Source organism: Bos indicus, chromosome 3, assembly GCF_029378745.1.
Source record: "Bos indicus isolate NIAB-ARS_2022 breed Sahiwal x Tharparkar chromosome 3, NIAB-ARS_B.indTharparkar_mat_pri_1.0, whole genome shotgun sequence".
NCBI lineage: Eukaryota > Metazoa > Chordata > Mammalia > Artiodactyla > Bovidae > Bos > Bos indicus.
Genome location: NC_091762.1, coordinates 117830288 through 117848592, shown reverse-complemented (window position 1 = coordinate 117848592; position 18305 = coordinate 117830288). Strand labels below are relative to the sequence as shown.

At 57.4% G+C, this 18305-nt stretch overlaps 1 protein-coding gene and 1 long non-coding RNA gene across 4 annotated transcripts in view; one reads left to right on the top strand and one right to left on the bottom strand.

The window, feature by feature from the left end:
- Window positions 1–436: 436 nt before the first annotated feature.
- The window catches only part of PER2 (period circadian regulator 2), a 43255-nt gene continuing 25386 nt past the window's right edge, over window positions 437–18305 (top strand). For 2 of the 3 annotated variants that reach the window (XR_011565968.1, XM_070786997.1), the window contains exons 1-5: window positions 437–663; window positions 11171–11233; window positions 12177–12331; window positions 14231–14352; window positions 15270–15471. Coding sequence is in view for 2 of the 3 variants with exons in the window: in XM_070786997.1 (XP_070643098.1) it covers window positions 452–663; window positions 11171–11233; window positions 12177–12331; window positions 14231–14352; window positions 15270–15471 (754 nt within the window). In the remaining variant the exon portion in view is untranslated. Of the gene's footprint in view, window positions 664–10277; window positions 10526–11170; window positions 11234–12176; window positions 12332–14230; window positions 14353–15269; window positions 15472–18305 lie in introns of all 3 variants that reach the window. The other variant, XM_070786998.1, reaches the window with a different exon arrangement.
- Window positions 3064–4774, bottom strand: LOC109556583 (uncharacterized). The gene is made up of 2 exons (XR_002180431.2): window positions 4451–4774; window positions 3064–3842 (listed from the first exon to the last, which is right to left on the bottom strand). It is a non-coding gene; the product is annotated as an uncharacterized lncRNA (long non-coding RNA).

Here is an 18305-nt window from a genome sequence, read left to right as displayed (position 1 = left end):
GCAGCAAGCTATGAATGGATACGGAGTAAATGAATGAAAGGGAGTGAATGAAGAGGTTTGCGGGGGGTGGGGGGATGTCTCTGGCCGTGGCTAGAGGTGACGGTCTCTGGGGGTGGGCTTCAGCGAGGATTCGGCTCCGGGGGAGGGCCTGGCAGGGATGCCCTGAAGCCCCTCCCCGACCCGCGCCCAGCCCGCCCCTCGCCCCGCAGTGGTACGCGCCACTCCGAGCTCCCCGGGCCCGTGGATGCCCTTCGTCTTGAATGGAAGTCGCCGAGGCCGGAAGTGGAAGGGACCACTCCAGAGGACGAGGCGGGGGGGGCCACGGGCCCGCCGCGTCTTCATTGAGTAACCGAATCGGGGAACATGGAGTTCCATGTGCGTCTTATGTAAAGAGAGCGACGGACGCTGCGGCCAATGGACGCACAGCACTCCCAGGCCCCGCCCCCCAAGTATGCAGATGAGGCGGCACCGCCGCCAATGGCGGGCGCTGGGGGCGGGCGCGGAGAGCGGTCACGTTTTCCACTATGTGACAGCGGCGAGTCCGCGCCGGCGGCGGCGGCAGCGAGAGGCCCTGCCGAATACGCGCTGCTTTCGGCCGCAGCGGCGGCGGGGTCGGCGGGCCGCGCGCGGATCGTCCAGCGGACTGGTTAGGACGCGGCTCCGGTGAGTGCGCGCGACGCGGCGGGCGTGGCGGGCCGGCCTGGGCGCAGACCGGCTTCTGGCCGCCTAGCTCTCTGGTTACGTAACCGCCGGCGGGACAGCCCTGGCCCCTGCCTCGGGGGGCGGGTGGTGGCCTGGGGTCTCCGTGGGCCGGCTCCGGGCGACGGCAGAGGATCCTCTAGTCCACAGAGATGCAATCGGAGGGTCTGCTGGGCTATTTCACTCATCCTGAAACCGGCCTGGGGCGGGGGGGGGGGGGTCGTTATTCCCATTTGGCAGATCCAGAAACTGAGATCCAGAGAGGTCAGGCCCATGTCTGAGGTCACAGAGCTACTGAGGGGCTGTACAGCGAGCTGTCCTTCTTAGACGATTTTCTTTTAGGAACCCTTCCTCTTTTCCCCTTCTTTCCCCCATCCCCCAAGGAGGGAAGGCTGAGGAAGGCCAAGGCAACCAAGGGTCAGTGCCACAGCCTCTGGGAAGATGGAAGGCCCCTTGGGGAGCTGGCTTCCTGCTCTTGCGGACACAGAGCCAGGTCTCCAGCTCAGGAAAGGCCACTGGTGGCCACTGGTCTAGGAGCCCTAGCTGGACAGCCCATGGGTCCCCTCGAATAGGTGAGCAGAAGGACAAGACGGATGCTGGACCTGAGCACAGATGCTCATCCCCTTTGCCCACCCTGGACTCTGTGTGTTTATTCCCTCTCCTAGGTCGGTAGAAGAAGGGGGAGGGTCCTGTTTTGTGATACAGCCATCACATTATCCTTCTGGGCTGGACTTTGGCTGGCAAGTCCTGGATAGGAACCAGTGTGTGTGGGTGGGGGGTGGGGTGGGGCCTGCTTACCCCTCCAGGAAGGCCAGGGTAAGCGATGACAACTCGGTTGCCAGGGCTTCTGTAACCTACACAGAAGAAACCAGTTGGGAAAGCTGATTCACACTCACAGAAAAACAGAGCCAGAAGGTACCCTGGAAATCATCCAGGGTAACCCCTTAGCTTGGCAGATGAGGAAACTGAGGCCCAACTGTCTGCTGGGCGCAAAGCATGGCAGGGCCAAGCCCAGGCTCAGGGTGCCTGCAGGGTCTTTCCATCATCCTGAGGGTCTTTAGCCGGATCAGGATGAACTTCAGAAGTTCTTCGAAGGCCTGGGATTGGGTGTTGCCGAATCTTGAGTGAACTGGAATTTGGAGGGCAAGGGCCCTCAGGTCCCCCAAACATTAAGAACCCCAGCTCCATGGCAGAAGCCCCTCCACGAATACCTCTCATCACCCACATCCAATACAGCAGGGCCACTGACCTCCTGTCTTGCTGCAAACGGAGTCGCCCAGCCCCTCCCCCAGCCGGGGTTTGTGGTCCTGGGCTGGTGTGGCTAAGGAGGGAAAAGCTCTACCTGAAGGCTTTTCTTCAAAACTGAGTTTTAAATTCAAGGCTAATCACTTTTTGTCACGAAGAAAGTGATTTTTTTTTTCCTCACAAAAAGTGATTAGTGGGTCGGGAAGATCCCCTGGAGAAGGAAAAAGCAACCCCCTCCAGTTTTCTTGCCTGGGAAATCCCACGGACAAAGGAGCCTGAAAGGCTACAGTCCATCAGGTGGCAAAAGAGTCCGCCACGACTCAGCGACTAAACGACAATCACTTTCTGTAAGGCATCTGAGTAAAATGAGGAAAGGGACTCCTGTTTCTTCAGTGGAAGCAACGTGATATGCCAACAGGGATGGTGCCGTGGGTGTTGGCAGTTATCTGTCGCTGTCGTCTCGCTGTGATTCACACTGGCTCAGAACGGACGCAGCCCGGGCTTGCAGCGGGGGCTGGGCGCTGGGGGGAGCGGGGGGCTGTTGCCTGCCCGGCCCTGGGCTGCTGCTTGGTGACCCAGTGCCCGCCACACCCCCGCCTCAAGGGCTCGTCTGTGAGGCTGGGCTCAGGGTAGGTGATCTCTGAGGTCTGTTTCCATCTCTAGCTTTTTTTGTTTTTTCCGTTCTTATTGGAGTATAGTTGCTTGGCAGTGTGTTCATTTCTGCCCTACAGCAAAGTGGATCAGCTGTTGTTGTGTACTCATTGAGTCGTGTCTGACTCTACATATACATATGTCCCCTCTTTCTGAGACCTCCGTCCCCTCTCGGTCACCACAGAACATTTTAGCGGCTTTCCCTCTGCTGTACAGTAGGTTCTCTTTAGTGATCTAGAGACAGCTGTACGTAGCGGTGTATATACGTCAGTCCCTCATCCCTAGCCTTTCGGATTCTGTTCCTCTGCAGACGATTCCCACGGGAGACAGGAGACAGGGAACATGACCCACCTGAGGGCACGTGGTGTTCGTCTGTGAGGCTTAGAAGGGAACAGGGAAAGTTCCTCTCATTTGCACTATTTCTCACCCACACTGAACTTTCAGAAAAATAACTGGTGGGCACGCCTCTGTTTTTAAATGATGATGTAATAACCTCACGGGGCCTCAACAAATCTCAGGCTCTGGCAGGTCCCTGAGTCGCTGGCGGGACCGCTCAGCGTTCTGTCCAGAGAAAGCGAGTCACTGAGAACGACCGCATTCGGCAAAACTGCCTAGAAACGCACCCTGCCGACAGCTCTGCAGACGCTCTGCGCCCTGCGGAAGGCGGGCTGCCTGCCAACCGCGGAGAACCCCGGAGGGGGCCCGGACCCGACCTCTGAGCTCTCCGTAGGCACCTCTGCAACAAGCTGGTTACTGTATTTCCAAGTCTAGAGCGGAGCAGAAGCAGTCAGTGAACAGGCGAGCGGTGCAGGTCACGGACAGGGCCAAGGCCACTGTGTTATCAGAGGCGGGCAGTTCCGAAGATGGAGGGGGCTCCGGGCTGAGTGCTGGGTCTCCCCAGCCCCTGAAGGCCTTGAGAGTCCTCGCCCCCTTCCTGAGAAGAATCGGAACAGCTGGGCTGGTCCCGGGCACCCAGACACTGAAGCCAGCCTTAAGCAAAAAAAGCAACAGAGGCTTTTGCGTTTGTTTTAAATCTTGTGCTTCTTAAAGGTGGTGCAGCTAAGAATGCCTGAGGGGTCTTAGGGAGGAGAACACGCCTCTCCCCAGCCACCTTCTCTTCCATATTTGGATGGCTGCAGTCACATTTTCCTCGGTTACCAGCGGTTTCCATGGAGAGTGCCAGTGTTTATTCAGCAGGACAAACATTTTCTCCAGATTACAGCAGCCTGGCCTGAGGGAATTGGCTCCTGCCAGGAAGTAGCAACCGGGTTATAATATTTGGGGCTGTAAAATACGAGGGCTTTCAGAAACAAAGTACAGGCTGTGAGGTCCCTGTTACGTAAAGTTCAGAAACAGGGGGAGTGAACCAGGCTGTGAGAACTCAGGCTCGTGGGGACCTGGGGTGGAAGTAGGGAGCAGGGGTGGGGATGGGGACCACCCGGGGCCCCTAGGGGCCAGCAGCATCTGCCTCTGGGGCTGGGGCTCAATTTGTGGACACACAGCAAGGTGTCACCATCGGCAGGTGTCTCATCTTCCATTTCAGCTGGTCTTCGGTAATTGAGCCTGCCCTGATTTCTGGTCTCTGCTTTCCACAGAGAAGGGCACGTCCCCCTCAGACCAGGGGTGGTGCGCGCAGGAAGCGTTTACCGTCCTGGCAGCGCTGGGGCTCAGGCTATGTTTTCGTTCCCCGTTTCTTTCTACTGTTTATTGTGGAAGCTGTGAGTGTGTGTGCAAGCAGAGAGGACGGGGAACGAAGGCCCCATCCAGCGTCGGCAGGTTTCTGCTCTCTTCCACCTCCCTGCCAGCTTCCTCCCAGTCCCGAGTGCCGCAAAGCCAGCCCAGACGGTGATCTCACCGTGGACGGCACTTTCTAAGTGTTCCTCTGTCCTGGCCAAGCAGCCCCGGCTACTGAAGACGTGGCCAGGGGCCCGGGTCAAGGGCGTGAGCGCAGCAACTTGCCTTCCGTCTGGCTGTTCCCCAGAGCAGCTCCCACGTGTGGACGTCTCAGAAGTGGCCGTGGCAGGTCTCTGGCAGCAGGCGCCCGCCTGCCTTCCCCTTAGCCCCTCTGCAGCCAGGCGGTCCCTTTCTGCCCCAGGCCCCTGGACTCATGAGGAACGCCACCCCCCCCCCCCGCCCGCCCTGGTGGAAACACAGGCTTCCCGGGGCTCCCACGGAGCCCTGGCACGCTGGCGAGGGCGGGCGCTCAGTGGACGATTGTGGAAGGCAGGAGGCAAAGTCTGCTTTGACAGGCACGTTGGTTTTGCCAACTTGGCAAAATGAGGTCAGTCAGTTAGAGCTGTCGGTGCTGAGCGACGCTTTTTCTGGAATAATGAGGCTCAGACGGTTGGTCTGTTGTCTCCCGTTTCTGCCATGCTTGCCCTACACTCTCAGGGCCTGGGACCCGTGAAAACCAGGGCTTCTCCGAGGATCTGGGTGACAAGCCCCGGGCGTGTGGAAGCACCGTGTGCAGGCCTCCTCCACGGGGCAGCCAGAGACAGCACTCTTGACAACGAGCTATCTCCTTTTTAAAAAAAAAAAAAATTGTTTTCCTCTTACCCTGTCTCTTTTCCTCTAGTGATTGGCTGTGCTATGCTGTGCTTAGTCGCTCAGTTGTGTCCGACTCTTCACAACCCCACGGACTGTAGCCCGCCAGGCTCCTCTGTCCATGGGATTCTCTGGGGAAGAATACTGGAGTGTGTTTCCTTGCCCTCCTCCAGGGGATCTTCCCAACCCAGGGATCAAACCCCAGTCTCCTGCATTTCAGGCGGACTCTTTACCGTCTGAGCCACCAGGGAAGCCCCTAGGGACCGTAAAAGCCAGCCCTTGCTGGAGGCTCGCTGCGTTCCATACACTGAACCACTGTCCTTCAAGCCTCTAAGCAGCCAGTGGGTGGTGGGTGCTGCTGTGGCCCACTTTACAGACGGAGAAGCAGGGCCGCAGGATGTGCAGGAACTTGCCCAGGACCGAGGTCAGGAAGTGGAGGAACCTGCCAGAGGTCCCACTGTCCAGGGTCTGCTCACTTAGCCCTCCACTGCCGCCCCCTCCCCTTCAGAATTGACTCAGCAGAAAGGCCCCACCCCGCTGCTTATCTGGGGAGGGCTGTGGGGGAGACAGGTAGTGTTCAGGGAACCCTGGGAAGCAAGCAAAGCACGGAGAAGCCCCTAACAGGTGTCCCAGCTCCCACCTTGCTCTGCCCTGTAACCCTGCTGGCACGTGAGTCAGACCTTGTTGCACAGGCCCCTACAGCACTTTCCATCTCACGCAGAAAGCAGCCACGGCCTGGCTCTGACCGCACGTCAGCCACCTGCCTTCCACCTGGCCCTCTGCCCCAGACGCATCCATCCTCCTCAGACCCACCAGCCTCAGGACCTTTGCACTTGCCACCCCCCTGGCCCATCCTCTCAGTCTCTTCAGTCTGTCTTGGTTTGGGTTCTCTTAAAAGAGCGTGCAGGCTAAGGCTTAAATGCTGGCCCTGTACTGGGAGGTGTAATCCCAGGGCAGCTGAGGTGAGGGAGTGGGGAGTGCAGAAGAGACGACTGTGACACAGAGACACACACGCACGTGCATGCGCGCGCGCACACACACACACACACACACACACACACACGACGACACCCTGCTTCACAGACACCCAGCTGGCCACTCAGCCCCTTGGGGTCTCATTGAAAAAACTATCCAAAAAAAGATGAAGGAAGGCTGCAGAGAAAAGGACAGTCTGTTCTAGGGAGGGATGGAGAGGCAGCACCGCCCTGGGGGGCAGTGGTCCCAGCTCACCCAGGGGGCCCACGCCCCCTTGGATCCAGCTGCCTCACCCAGCCCTTCGGCTACAGCAGCGGGGGAAGCCGGGGCTCACCCCGTGGTGACCTTGGCGCTTCATCCAAGGTCACACGTGTCCAGCAGAGACTTCTCGTGTGTGGGCCCCCGCAGTGACCAGGCAGGAGCGAGGCCTGCAGGCTTGGGGAGTGCGGCCGCAGGGCTCTGAGTGAGCACGACCGGGGGGCGCAAGTGCAAGGTCGCGCGTCACCTGTCTGTGGGCCTTCCCTGGCCCCCCTTCCTGATTCACACCCAGCTGCTCCCACCCCTGGAGCCCTGCTCTGCTTCTGTCTCAGCTTCCCTCATCTGCACTGCACGCCGTTCCCTCACTGACGGTCTCTTTTCCGCACTAGAAGGTGAGCTCCACGAGGGCAAGAAGGCGGTCCCGTTCTCTGCGCTCACGGGCCCCAGCACTGTAGGCAGAGACGGCTGAGATCAGCCCCGCAGAGCGCCAGCTGTCCTCCTTACGGCGGCTCCTGTTGTTCTGTGGCCATCCGTTTGTGCCCTGGGGTCTTCCCACAGCAGTGCGCCTGGCTTCCGTCTTTTTACTGAGTGCACAGTCTCCCCTCAGCGTAAACGTCCCGGGGCTTGTGCCCTCACACCGTGCGCCAGGCCCTGGGCTGCAGCTGGGAGGGTCTCGAAGCTCCCACGACCCGGCCATCTCGGTGACCCCGGGGGAAAGGCCAGACAGGGGACGCCCAGCCCACGGGGCCGGGAGAAGGCGGAGCTGCTGGTGCGGGCCGCTGGGCCAGCTGCCGGCTGGGTGCTGCAGCAGACGCCAGGCCCCGAGGTCGGAGCCCAGCCTGGGCCCGGGGGGCGGCTGCAGGGAGGTCGGGCCCCGCCGCGCTGGCGACCCCCGTGCAGAGCAGAGCCGTGCTCTGCGCCCCGGGCAGAGAGGAGCTCAGCTGGCCCGCATGGACTGCAGTAGGGCCCGCTGAGGCTGGGCCCAGCCAGGTGGGCCGGGTGGACACGATGCCAGTAGCCTCCTTGCTGGTGGTCCTTTCCGGGTCTTTCTTCCTACATGCCCCACACTCACACGTCTCTGTGTGGACGGAGCAGCTTCCCAGGGGTGAGGAGGGGCCAGGCTGTAAGCGTGGCTGGAGGTGCCCAGAGCCCCCGCTCCAGGAAGACTGTTGGGCCAGCACAGGAGCCCTCCTGTTGGCCAGCCCAGGGTGCTGCCGGTCCGCTCCCCTTCGGAAGCCTCATCCTTTCTTTGCATGGTTCCTCGTGTCTTAACGAGGTGGAGCATCTTCCAGCACGGGAGCCCTCCTGTTGGCCAGCCCAGGGTGCTGCCGGTCCGCTCCCCTTCGGAAGCCTCATCCTTTCTTTGCATGGTTCCTCGTGTCTTAACGAGGTGGAGCATCTTCCAACACAGGAGCCCTCCTGTTGGCCAGCCCAGGGTGCTGCCGGTCCGCTCCCCTTTGGAAACCTCATCCTTTCTTTGCATGGTTCCTCATGTCTTAACGAGGTGGAGCATCTTCCAGCACAGGAGCCCTCCTGTTGGCCAGCCCAGGGTGCTGCCGGTCCGCTCCCCTTCGGAAGCCTCATCCTTTCTTTGCATGGTTCCTCGTGTCTTAACGAGGTGGAGCATCTTCCCAGGTCAATAGCTCTTACCTGGTGCATCTCTGTGTGGAAACAGCTGTTCTTAGTCTTCCGTCTCTCTCTTCCCAGACGTTAGCACCTTTCATTCTCTATCACGTTAGCTAGAACTTCCCTGAATGTTGAAGACCAAGTGGTAGATGTGCTTGTTTGTTCCTGACTTTCGCAGCAGAGAGCTGGCGTTTGAGGTTCTCGTGATTCGGGACCAGTAAACAGCTGGTCTAACACCACAGTGAGATGCTCTAACAGCCTTCCTCTGTGGCCCTGGCTGTCTCCTTTCGGCACGTAGACTTTCTCTTCTGAAGATCTGATATCACAGCAGAGATGTCCAAGAGTAGCGTGACTTAGCGTCCTTCACAGGGAAACTGTTTGCTTTTTCCACGGGTAGAATTTTCATTTTCCTTGAAAACATCAATTCATCAGGACACAGCCAGGCTTCGACCCTTCTCACATGATGTTGTCGGGAGCTCAGGGAGTCAGGCACCTACAGATCTGTCTTCAGGATGGTTTCCTTCTGTGTGTGTCTCTCTCTGTGGTTTCTGTCTCATTGTTATGGTGTCTTTTGCAGAAACAGCTGTTATCTGCAGGTAAAAAAATGTGGCTTTAATATCAGCCCTTTCCCTGGGCATGTTTAAGACGTTTCTCGCTCTCATCCTTTCCACTGCTGAGTCTAAACTGTATCTGTATAATTCTCTGTTCTAACGTGACCCTTCCACCTCAGTTTGCAGCTTTAGCTCATCTGTCGTTACGTGTTTCACTGAATCCGTCATTTCCTGATTTTGTTTGTGGTTAGAACCGGTGCTGTCCTAAACTTGCTTGTTCCCTTGTGCCCTGCAGGTTGTATTTCTCTTGTCTTCATTGCACTTCTTTTCTAAAGCCGCGGTTGGCTCCTTTCTGCTGATTGGTTCGGGAACCACACAGGGTCTGATCAGACCTGCTGTTTTCGTTTTGCAAAGAGTGCTGTGGTTGGGTTCTGCACGGGCCCCATCCTTGGAGAGGAGGGGGCCCTGAATCCAGCGCTGCCTCTTGCTGTGTGTGTGGCCTGGGCAAGTCACCACCTGTTTCCCCTGGAACGGGATCCTGGTGTGCTGTGGACAGCGACCACGGGGGTTACCCAAGCCAGCGCGTGCCACGCCCCCCACCCTGTCTGCAGAGCCACATCCGCCAGAGTCCTGCCCCTGCGGCCTCTGGTCCAGGCCCCCGAGCACGGGAAAGCTGCGGGGGCACATTCTGCCTTCTGGGTGAGGGGGTCCACTGCCTGGGCCCTTCAGCTCTCCTGCCACTGCTCGGGGCCAAGGCTGGCCTCTGGGAACTGCGTCTGTGTGTCCCCCCGCCTTCTGGCTTCCTGACCTCCAAGGCCAGGAGGAGAGTGGAGCGGGGTTTATGCCCCCACCGCCAGGCCGCAGGTTGCCTGGACCCGCTGCTTTGGGGGCCCCTCCTGCCCCTCCAGGCCCAGGGGAGAGAAGCAGGCCCAGACCCCGCCACACACACACACCTGGTCGCCCCAGAGCTGCACATTGTTTGCAGTTTTCTCAACCCTGACCACATCCGCTCGTGCGGGGCCTCCATCCTGCTCTCTATGGGTCCGCAGGAGGGTCTGCGTCCTGCCGGGACCGTGGGGAGGCAGCCTCCAGGGTCCTGCTTTTGCCCCGTGACCTCTTGGTCTCCCGTCCCTAGGCTTCCCGTGCAGCCCTCCTGCCCTGGGTCCTCACTGTCTTTACTCACCCCAGCCTACAACCGGTCAGTCTCTCTCTCCAGCCCCCATCCACCCACCTACCCCCCCAAAGCCCCAAAGTGAAACTTTCTGTCCAAATAAACGAAGTTCCCAGAGTCTGCTGCTTCCGACCTGTCTGTGGCTCTGCATGGACCCCACAAAGTGTGGGCCCCACGCTGGCTTCATATGGACCCCCCCACCCCCCGTCGCCATGAGGGCTCCCACTGCCCTGCCCTCTCCATGCAGTAACCCCCCTGCCTCAGCTTCATTTCCCCCTGAAGCCTCCCCACCCGCAGCCTGCTCTGGGTCTCCCATAACTTGTGATGGCTGAGCTATCTGAACCCTGCTACACCCCCATCCCTGGGAGGGCCATCAGCAAAGGGGTGTCCGGGGCTGTGGCTGCCCTCCCAGTTCAGGGTAGCTGGGGGCCCAGGGCACAGGAGCCACACCGCTGACCCCGCATCCCCCAGCGAACCTGGAGGAGGGCTCCGACAGGGCGTCCCTCCTGACAGGCCGCCTGCCCCCGCACGCCTGACCACAGTCTCTGCTCTGCCAGCTCTGCCCCGGAGCCAGCATGGATGGCTGCGCCGACCACACGCCCAGCCCCAGCGCCCCATTCAAGGAGCCCGCAGAGCCCTGGGCCAGCCAAGCTGCCCTCCAGGAGGACGTGGACATGAGCGGTGGCTCAAGCGGGAACGAGACCAGTGAGAACGGCTCGACGGGGCGGGACTCGCAGGGCAGCGACTGTGGCGACAGCGGCCGGGAGCTGGGGCTGCTGGTGGGGCCACCGGGCTCTCTCCAGGGGTGGGTGCGGCCGAGGCCCCTGAGGCGAGGCCCGGCCTTTGTTTTCTCGGTGTCTCGTTCCGTGGTAGCGTGAGTGCTTTTGCAGTCTTTAAGTCGTGATGACCAAGTGTCTCGAGAGTTTTGAAAATCTTATTAACTTAGTTCAGTTCAGTGCAGTTCAATTGCTCAGTCGTGTCCAACACTTTGCGACCCCACGGACGGCAGCACGCCAGGCCTCCCTGTCCATCACCAACTCCTGGAGCCTGCTCAAACTCACGTCCATTGAGTCAGTGATGCCATCCAGCCATCTCATCCTCTGTCTTATTAACTTATTAACAACTAAACTCTCCTGAGGTCTGTCCTTCCTTATAATGGTGATATGGGTGTAGGATTGTGATAGATGCATGATGAGATGACAAGATCTCGGGAGGCAGAAGAGTCAGGTAACCCTGAACGATGCTGAGTAGTTTACAGAGCATGAACTTGCTACTCTAGGCTAGGGTTTGTATTGCCCAGAACTTCCTTATCTGGTATCCAGAGGTTTTCCGTTCGTTTTCTCTTAACCTCGTGTTTTTCCTGATTGACTTGCCTGTCATCCCTGGGTGGATGGGGAGGACAGGGATGGACACGCTCTTCTGAGTTTTGGATTTATTTTTGTTCTTTTAGTCCAGAAACCTTTGGCCTAATGATGGCGAAGTCTGAACACCACCTGTCCACCAGTGGCTGCAGGTAAGGCCAGTTACCACGGCCTCCATTCAGGGCCTTTGGAGAGAGAGAAAGGTTTGTCATGAGACGAGGTTGTGGGGGTGATGTGACTGTTTTCAAGCTTCTGTTGGAGCCCGTCAGTCTGAGCAGCTGTGCCTTCTGTGAGTCCGGCCTCATCCTTTCAGACAACTGGCCCCTCAGGCTGCTCCAAGCCCCTGACGGTGCCGCAGGCCTGCAGCCCCTCCGGCTCTGACTTGGCAGGCCTTGTCTGCATCTCAGACACGTACCTGGAATGTTCCTGACCTGTTTATTTAGGTGTTTGTGACAAACACGTCCTTAATTCCATATTGACAGATGCTTTCCCATCACCACTGGGGCAAAATTCAGACCTCAGTCTCGGGCCTGGGGGCGCTATGCCATCACCCCTGAGGCCCCATCCTATCACTCTCTGGATCCTCTGTCTAAACAGCCTGTCTCCCTCTGCCAGTGCCCACGTCCCTGTATCCTTGGATTTGAAGATCCTCCATATACACTTGGTCTCCTCACCTCTCCTGTCTGCTCATTGCTCACATCTTTGTCCAGGACGCCACCATGCTGTCCCCTGGGGTCTCCATCACTCACTCCTTCTCTGTCTGAGACCGGAAGGAAGACAGAGCTCAGCAGTGGGGCGGGTTGGTCAGGTGGTGGGTAGGGCCTTGCTGGTAGAGAAGAGCCAGCAGGAAGGACGCTCTCCAGCATTGACCTGGTTAGAGAACTGCTTCTCCCGGCACGGTTCCTCTTCCTACGAGGGACGCAAGGCACGTCTGCAGGCAGCTTTGGTTTCATAGCTGGCGGGGGCACCCCTGCATCCTGCGTGCCCACCAAGAACACGTAGACTGCAGCGTCCTCGCACCCCAGTGGGGAAGTAGGGCCAGAGGCACAGTGAAGGCGGCACCTAGGGTGATCACGTCCTTCTTCAACTCCGCAGCAGCGAGCAGTCCACCAAAGCCGATGCCCACAAAGAGCTCATCAAAACGCTGAAGGAGCTGAAGGTCCACCTCCCCGCGGACAGGAAGGCCAAGGGGAAGGCCAGCACCTTGGCGACCCTCAAGTACGCCCTGAGGAGCGTGAAGCAGGTGAAAGGTAGGTGTTTGTTCCAACCTGTAGCAGTAAGTCTCAGATCTCCCCAGATCAGAGCTTAGACTGGGTTGATTTTCTGAAACTCAGTCCTGAAATAGCAGAAGGAAATCATAGAAGTCTGATGAAATTGCAGCTGGTTGAAAACCTGAGTTCATCTTAAGTTTTCTATTGTATGTGACTTTTAGAGGAAAGGAAAAAAAAGCAGGTAGAAAACCAGCCAATAAGAGAAACATGCTTATTAATACAAGATGGAGCTTTTGTACCCTGGGCTGGGGTCCCGTCACGTTCCGGAGTGTCCAGCGCCTTCCTGGCCAGAGAGGAGTGTCCAGTGCCTCTGGCCAGAGAGTGCTGATGTGCATGTGGGCTGGGGCTGTGAGCAGCCCCCACACCCAACCCAGCCTGAGGCTGAGGGCTTGCCTTTAAAAAATCATGTGAGGGGACACGAGGAGGGTGTCGCCCCAATTTTCTTTGTTTTGCCTCATTTTTCTAAACGTGTGAGTTTCTACTGTGGTAGTCTTTCCACCAGGAAGGCGGGCAGGTAGGCCCAGTGACCTTTTCCATCCCAGGCAGTAACGGCCTGCGTGATCCATATGCCACTTCCCTCTGTGGGTCTGTTTGGATTTTATCATTAGATGGAAGAACACAGAAGAGCTTTCAGAACCATCAGTAGAATCGAAGGGTTTCCCTGGCGGCTCAGCGGTAAACAATCCACTTGCAATGCAGGAGACACAGGGTAGATCCCTGGGTCGGGAAGATCCAGGAGGAGGAAGATCCTCCTGGAGGAGGGCATGGCAACCCACTCCAGTATTCTTGCCTGGAGAATCCCATGGACAGAGGAGCCTGGTGGGCTACAGTCCTTAGGGTCGCAAAGAGTCTGGACATGACTAAAGCGTCTGAGCATGCACACAGCAAAATCAGCTGAGGCCTTTACCTGAGACAGCACGTGCTGGACTCTTCACAGAGGCGGTGCGGGAATCCACGAACAAACACTGCAGGCTCCAGAAGGCTCAGATGCCTTGTGTTTCAGTAAATTCCACATCCCATGAATAACTCCCAGTAGAGCTTAGTCTTCCTTTAGCAGCTCTGTGACCTGGCCTTCCACCGAGCCGGTGCCCCTGCCCTGGGTCTCAGGTAACCACAGGTGCCCCTGTCTCCGGGCAGGTAAGGAAAGCATGACCTGGAAGAGGCACCAGCGTTGCTAGCGCACTGTTCCGCCTGCAGCCCACCCCCAGGAGCCCAGGCCCAGGACGCCGCACCTGGGGTCACCCCTAGATGGCTTAGCTGCGGAAGCCGGTCACCCAGGGCCCCTCTGGACGGCTTGGCCGCGGAAGCCGGTCGCCCGGGGCCCCTCTGGATGGCTTGGCCGCGGAAGCCGGTCGCCCGGGGCCCCTCTGGACGGCTTGGCCGCGGAAGCCGGTCGCCCGGGGCCCCTCGGCAGAGTGGCCTTGCCGCCCTGTGTGGTGCCCCAGCATGAGTGGCCAGCATCTTCAGTTCTTTTGTACACAGTTTGTTCCCTGGGTTGCTTCCGTGCCAGGTGTGTTTCTAAGAGTCGATTCTGTCCAGATGGGAGTGTCCAGCCACCGAGGGGTGGGTACAGGGGGCTGTCCCACTGTCCTGCCTGGAAACAGCAGCGTGTCATAGCATCACAAAGACAGGCCTGTGGGGGACGCGAGCTCAGGTGGACTGTGTGGTCGTGTTCCTGAGAAGCCTGGGAATGTTCCTGAGAGGTTCCTAAGAATGATTTAAAAGCTCTGTCATCAAAGGCCGTCTGACTTTTCAGGGGAAAAACACCCGGACTTCTGTTTGTTCAGCCTTCACACTTCTCTGGTTCTGTGCCCACTTTCTCATGAGAAAGGCATGAGTTAGGCACCGAGCTGAGCCCTCCCCATGGTCTCTCCGCAGCCAATGAGGAGTACTACCAGCTGCTGATGTCCAGCGAGAACCACCCTTGCAGCACCCACGTGCCCTCCTACACCGTGCACGAGATTGAGGGCATCACCTCCGAGTTCATCATGAAGAACGTGGTGAGCGCCTGACCGGAGCCGGGTCTTCTCCCAGAAAGCTCGTGTCCGCTGGCCGAGTCTCCCCGGGGGAGCCGGCCGAGCCCTGGCTTCATAGCAGCAGGGCCGGGACTTTCAGGAAGTGGGTTCCTTCCTTAAGAAAACAGTTTAAGTCAGGGATTCAGAAGCAGCGGCCATGTGCTGGCTTATGCTGCTCTCTGAGCCTGACTCCTCGCAGCCCAAGCGACTCCACCCCACATCAAGGGCGTGAGAGTGAGCCCCCACTGATGGGAGGCCCCACGTGATGGGGGGAAGGGGAGGGACACAAGTAGCCCACAGGTGGGGCCCACCCTGAGGTCTGGGAAGCGGGGTGAGTCGCCCCCAGTTTTCAGTCAAGAGAACAGACTTAAGGGCAGGTGGGGACCCAGAGGTCCCAGAAGCACAGCAGTCCTGGCCTGGAGAAGGAAGGGGCTCCTGACCCTCCCAGCTCACTCCTCCAGTGCCCCTGCTGCAGCTTAACCCCAGGGGAACCCCAGCCCCGAGCTCAGAGGGCCAGTTGGCCAGGAGAGCCTGAGTTTGGGCAGGGATTGAGGCCCCTGCCACCTCCCGCGTCACCTGGGCTAGCCTCCAGCAGTGCCATGCCCAAAGCCAGGGCGGGAGACGGCTGCAGAGGATTCCCGCAGCTGAGGTTCTGCTCGGCAGTGGAACCCCACGTGTTTTTCCAAACAGTATCCCACTGGGACCCCGTATATGTAAGAGAAGAAGTGCGACCACTGTCGTCCGGGCTGGGGAGAGGGGTCCAGAGGCCTCCCCAACCCTTCACTCATCCTGCTCCCTGCCCATGCCTCAGCCCAATTCTGGAGGGACCCCGATTCCAGGGGGTGACCTGTCCAGTCCCCTCATGCCCGGCCTCAACCAGGGTCACGTTCTCCACGTCCCAGGACATGTTCGTGGCCGCTGTGTCCCTGGTGACCGGGAAGACCCTGTACATCTCTGACCAAGTGGCCTCCATCTTTCACTGCAAGAGGGACGCCTTCTACAACGCCAAGTTTGTGGAGTTCTTGGCGCCCCATGACGTGAGCGTGTTCCATAGCTCCACCACACCGTACAAGCTGCCGCCCTGGAGTGACCGCCGCCAAGCAGGTGAGGGTCCTTCTCCCTGGGCAGCACGGGGAGGACTCAGCCCAGCAGGGTGGGGGCCGGGCAGGGCGCCCTCTGATGTGGGGCCACTGCCCACCTCCCCTCCACTGGACTCCGCTGCAGTCCCCCAGTGTGCCCTCCAGAAAGGGCTGGCGTGTCTGTGAAAGATCAAAGGTTGTTTGTTCAGAATAAATTTAGGAAAAAAGTCTTTGTAGATTTCAGAAAGGGAAAACAGCTTCAGAAGATTTTAAGGGAGGTCAGGTGTTTTGGAAAGAAAGGTGATGGAAGCCGAAGTGTGGAGACGAGGCTGCAGGGAGCAGGGAAGGACAGAGGCACATCAGGAAGGCTTCCTGCAGGCGGTGTGCTGATGTCAGCGCGAAGGGGGAGCTCAGCACCTCACAAGGCTGCTCCCTGAACACAGACCACGCCGTCCTCCCAGCTCAGACCAGCTGGCTGTTCCGGGCTCTGCAGGCTCCGGGCTGCTCCATGGCAGCTGCATCCCCAGGCCCCAGGGCTCCCAGCCCGCTCTACTCTTCTCCTGGCCACGGGGCTCTCATGGTCAAGTGTCCTGTGTCCTTGTCCTGCAGTGTGTCCATCTGCACCTAGACGGTCATTAGCCCCTCTTTGGGCTCTGAGTTCTCGAAGCTGAGATGGACCCGAAGAGAAGACCCAGGGAGTCAGGAGAGACGAGCAGGAAATGGACGGGACCGGGAGTGCTCCGGACAAGCTGGACCTCGGTCATGATCTCGACCAAGAGCTCCCACAAAACTGGCTGCGTCCCCCAAAACTGACTCCTGTCCTTGGCCTCTGGATCAGGTCTCCGCTCTCATCAAAATGCTCCTCCGCCCACATCCACCTCCACCTGAATCTCGGGTCCCTCCATGCCGTGGTGCTCCCCTCCCCTGCTTCCAGGCAGCGAGGCCCTTACCATCGCTGTCAGAGCCGCAGTTCAGCAGCTGTTCCTGCCCAAGCCCAGACACCCTGGGCCAGGGCACAGTTTGCTCTAAGGCTGACTTGTAACGAGGGAACACACGTTTCACGCCTCAGGGGTTGAGCCGTCTGCTTCCACCTGAAGCCCCAGCCCAGGAACTGTGCAGCCACATTGCTCAGGCTGCAGCCAGTGTCAGGAGCACCGCTCAGCTCCTGGTCACTGCAGGGAGGGGGCTTGCTCTGTGTGTGGGCTCACAGTGTGAACAGGCTGGCACCGTCCCCCGGGATGCCTGGGACTGCATCGTTATCTAAATAGAAAATAAGGCCTTTCCAGGCCAGTAATTTTATATCATCTTCCCTAACCAGTAATTCTCTACTTTTCCTTGTCTTTTGTTGGTGGTGGTTTCTTTGTTTTGAGTAGAGGAAGCTTTATGAGAAAGACCAAAATCTAAGATATCTTTTCTTAAATTGTGTTTATTATGAAAACACTGTTCTTTCATCTCTAATGAGATCACCCGGTTGAACTCATGTTTTTGCTAGACATTTAAATTTTAAAGTAAGGATTGATGTAAGCTGTGAAATGCCCTGAGTTGCTTCTATTACAAAACAATAGAATGGGAAAGACTAGAGACCTCTTCAAGAAAATGAGAGATACCAAGGGAACATTTCATGCAAAGATGGGCACAATAAAGGACAGAAATGGTATGGACCTAACAGAAGCAGAGAATATTAAGAAGAGGCAGCAGGAATACACAGAAGAACTGTACAAAAAAGGTCTTAATGACGCAGATAACCACGATGGTGTGATCACTCACCTAGAGCCAGACATCCTGGAGTGTGAAGTCAAGTGGGCCTTAGGAAGCATCACTGTGAACAAAGTTAGTGGAGGTGATGGAATTCCAGCTGAGCTATTTCAAATCCTACAAGATGATGCTGTGAAAGTGCTGCACTCAATATGCCAGCAAATTTGGAAAACGCAGCAGTGGCCACAGGACTGGAAAAGGTCAGTTTTCATTCCAATCCCAAAGAAAGGCAATGCCGAAGAATGCTCAGACTACCGCACAGTTGCACTCATTTCGTATACTAGCAAGGTAATGTTCAAAGTACTGCAAGCGAGGCTTCAGAAGTATGTGAACTGATGACTTATAGATGTTCAGGCTGGATTTAGAAAAGGCAGAGAAACCAGAGATCAAATTGCCAGCATCTCTGGAACATCTGCTTTACTGACTACACTAACACCTTTGACTATGTGGATCACAACAAACTGTAGAAAATTCTTCAAGAGAAGGGAATTCCAGCCACCTTACCCGCCTCAGAGAAACGTGTATGCAGGTCAAGAAGTGACAGAACCAGACGTGGAACAATGGACGGGCTCCGAATCGGGAAAGGAGTCCGTCAAGGCTGGATATTGTCACCCTGCTTATTTAACTTCTATGCAGAGTACATCTTGTGAAATGCCAGACGGGATGAAGCACAAGCTGGAATTAAGATTGTTGGAGAAATAGCAATCACCTCAGATATGCAGATGACACCACCCTTATGGCAGAAAGTGAAGAGGAACTAAAGAGCCTCTTGATGAAGGTGAAAGAGGAGAGTGAAAAGCCTGGCTTAAAACTCAACATTCAGAAAACTAAGATCATGCATCTGGTCCCATCCTTTCATGGCAAATAGATGGGGAAACAATGGAAACAGTGACAGACTTATTTTCCTGAGCTCCAGTATCACTTCACATGGTGACAGCAGCCATGAAATCAAAAGACACTTGCTCCTTGGAATAAAAGCTGTGACACACCTAGACAGTGTAATAAAAAGCAGAGTCATCGCTTCGCCAACAAAGGTCCATATAGTCAAAGCTACGGTTTTCCAGTAATCATGCACAGATGTGAGAGTTGGACCATAAAGAAAGC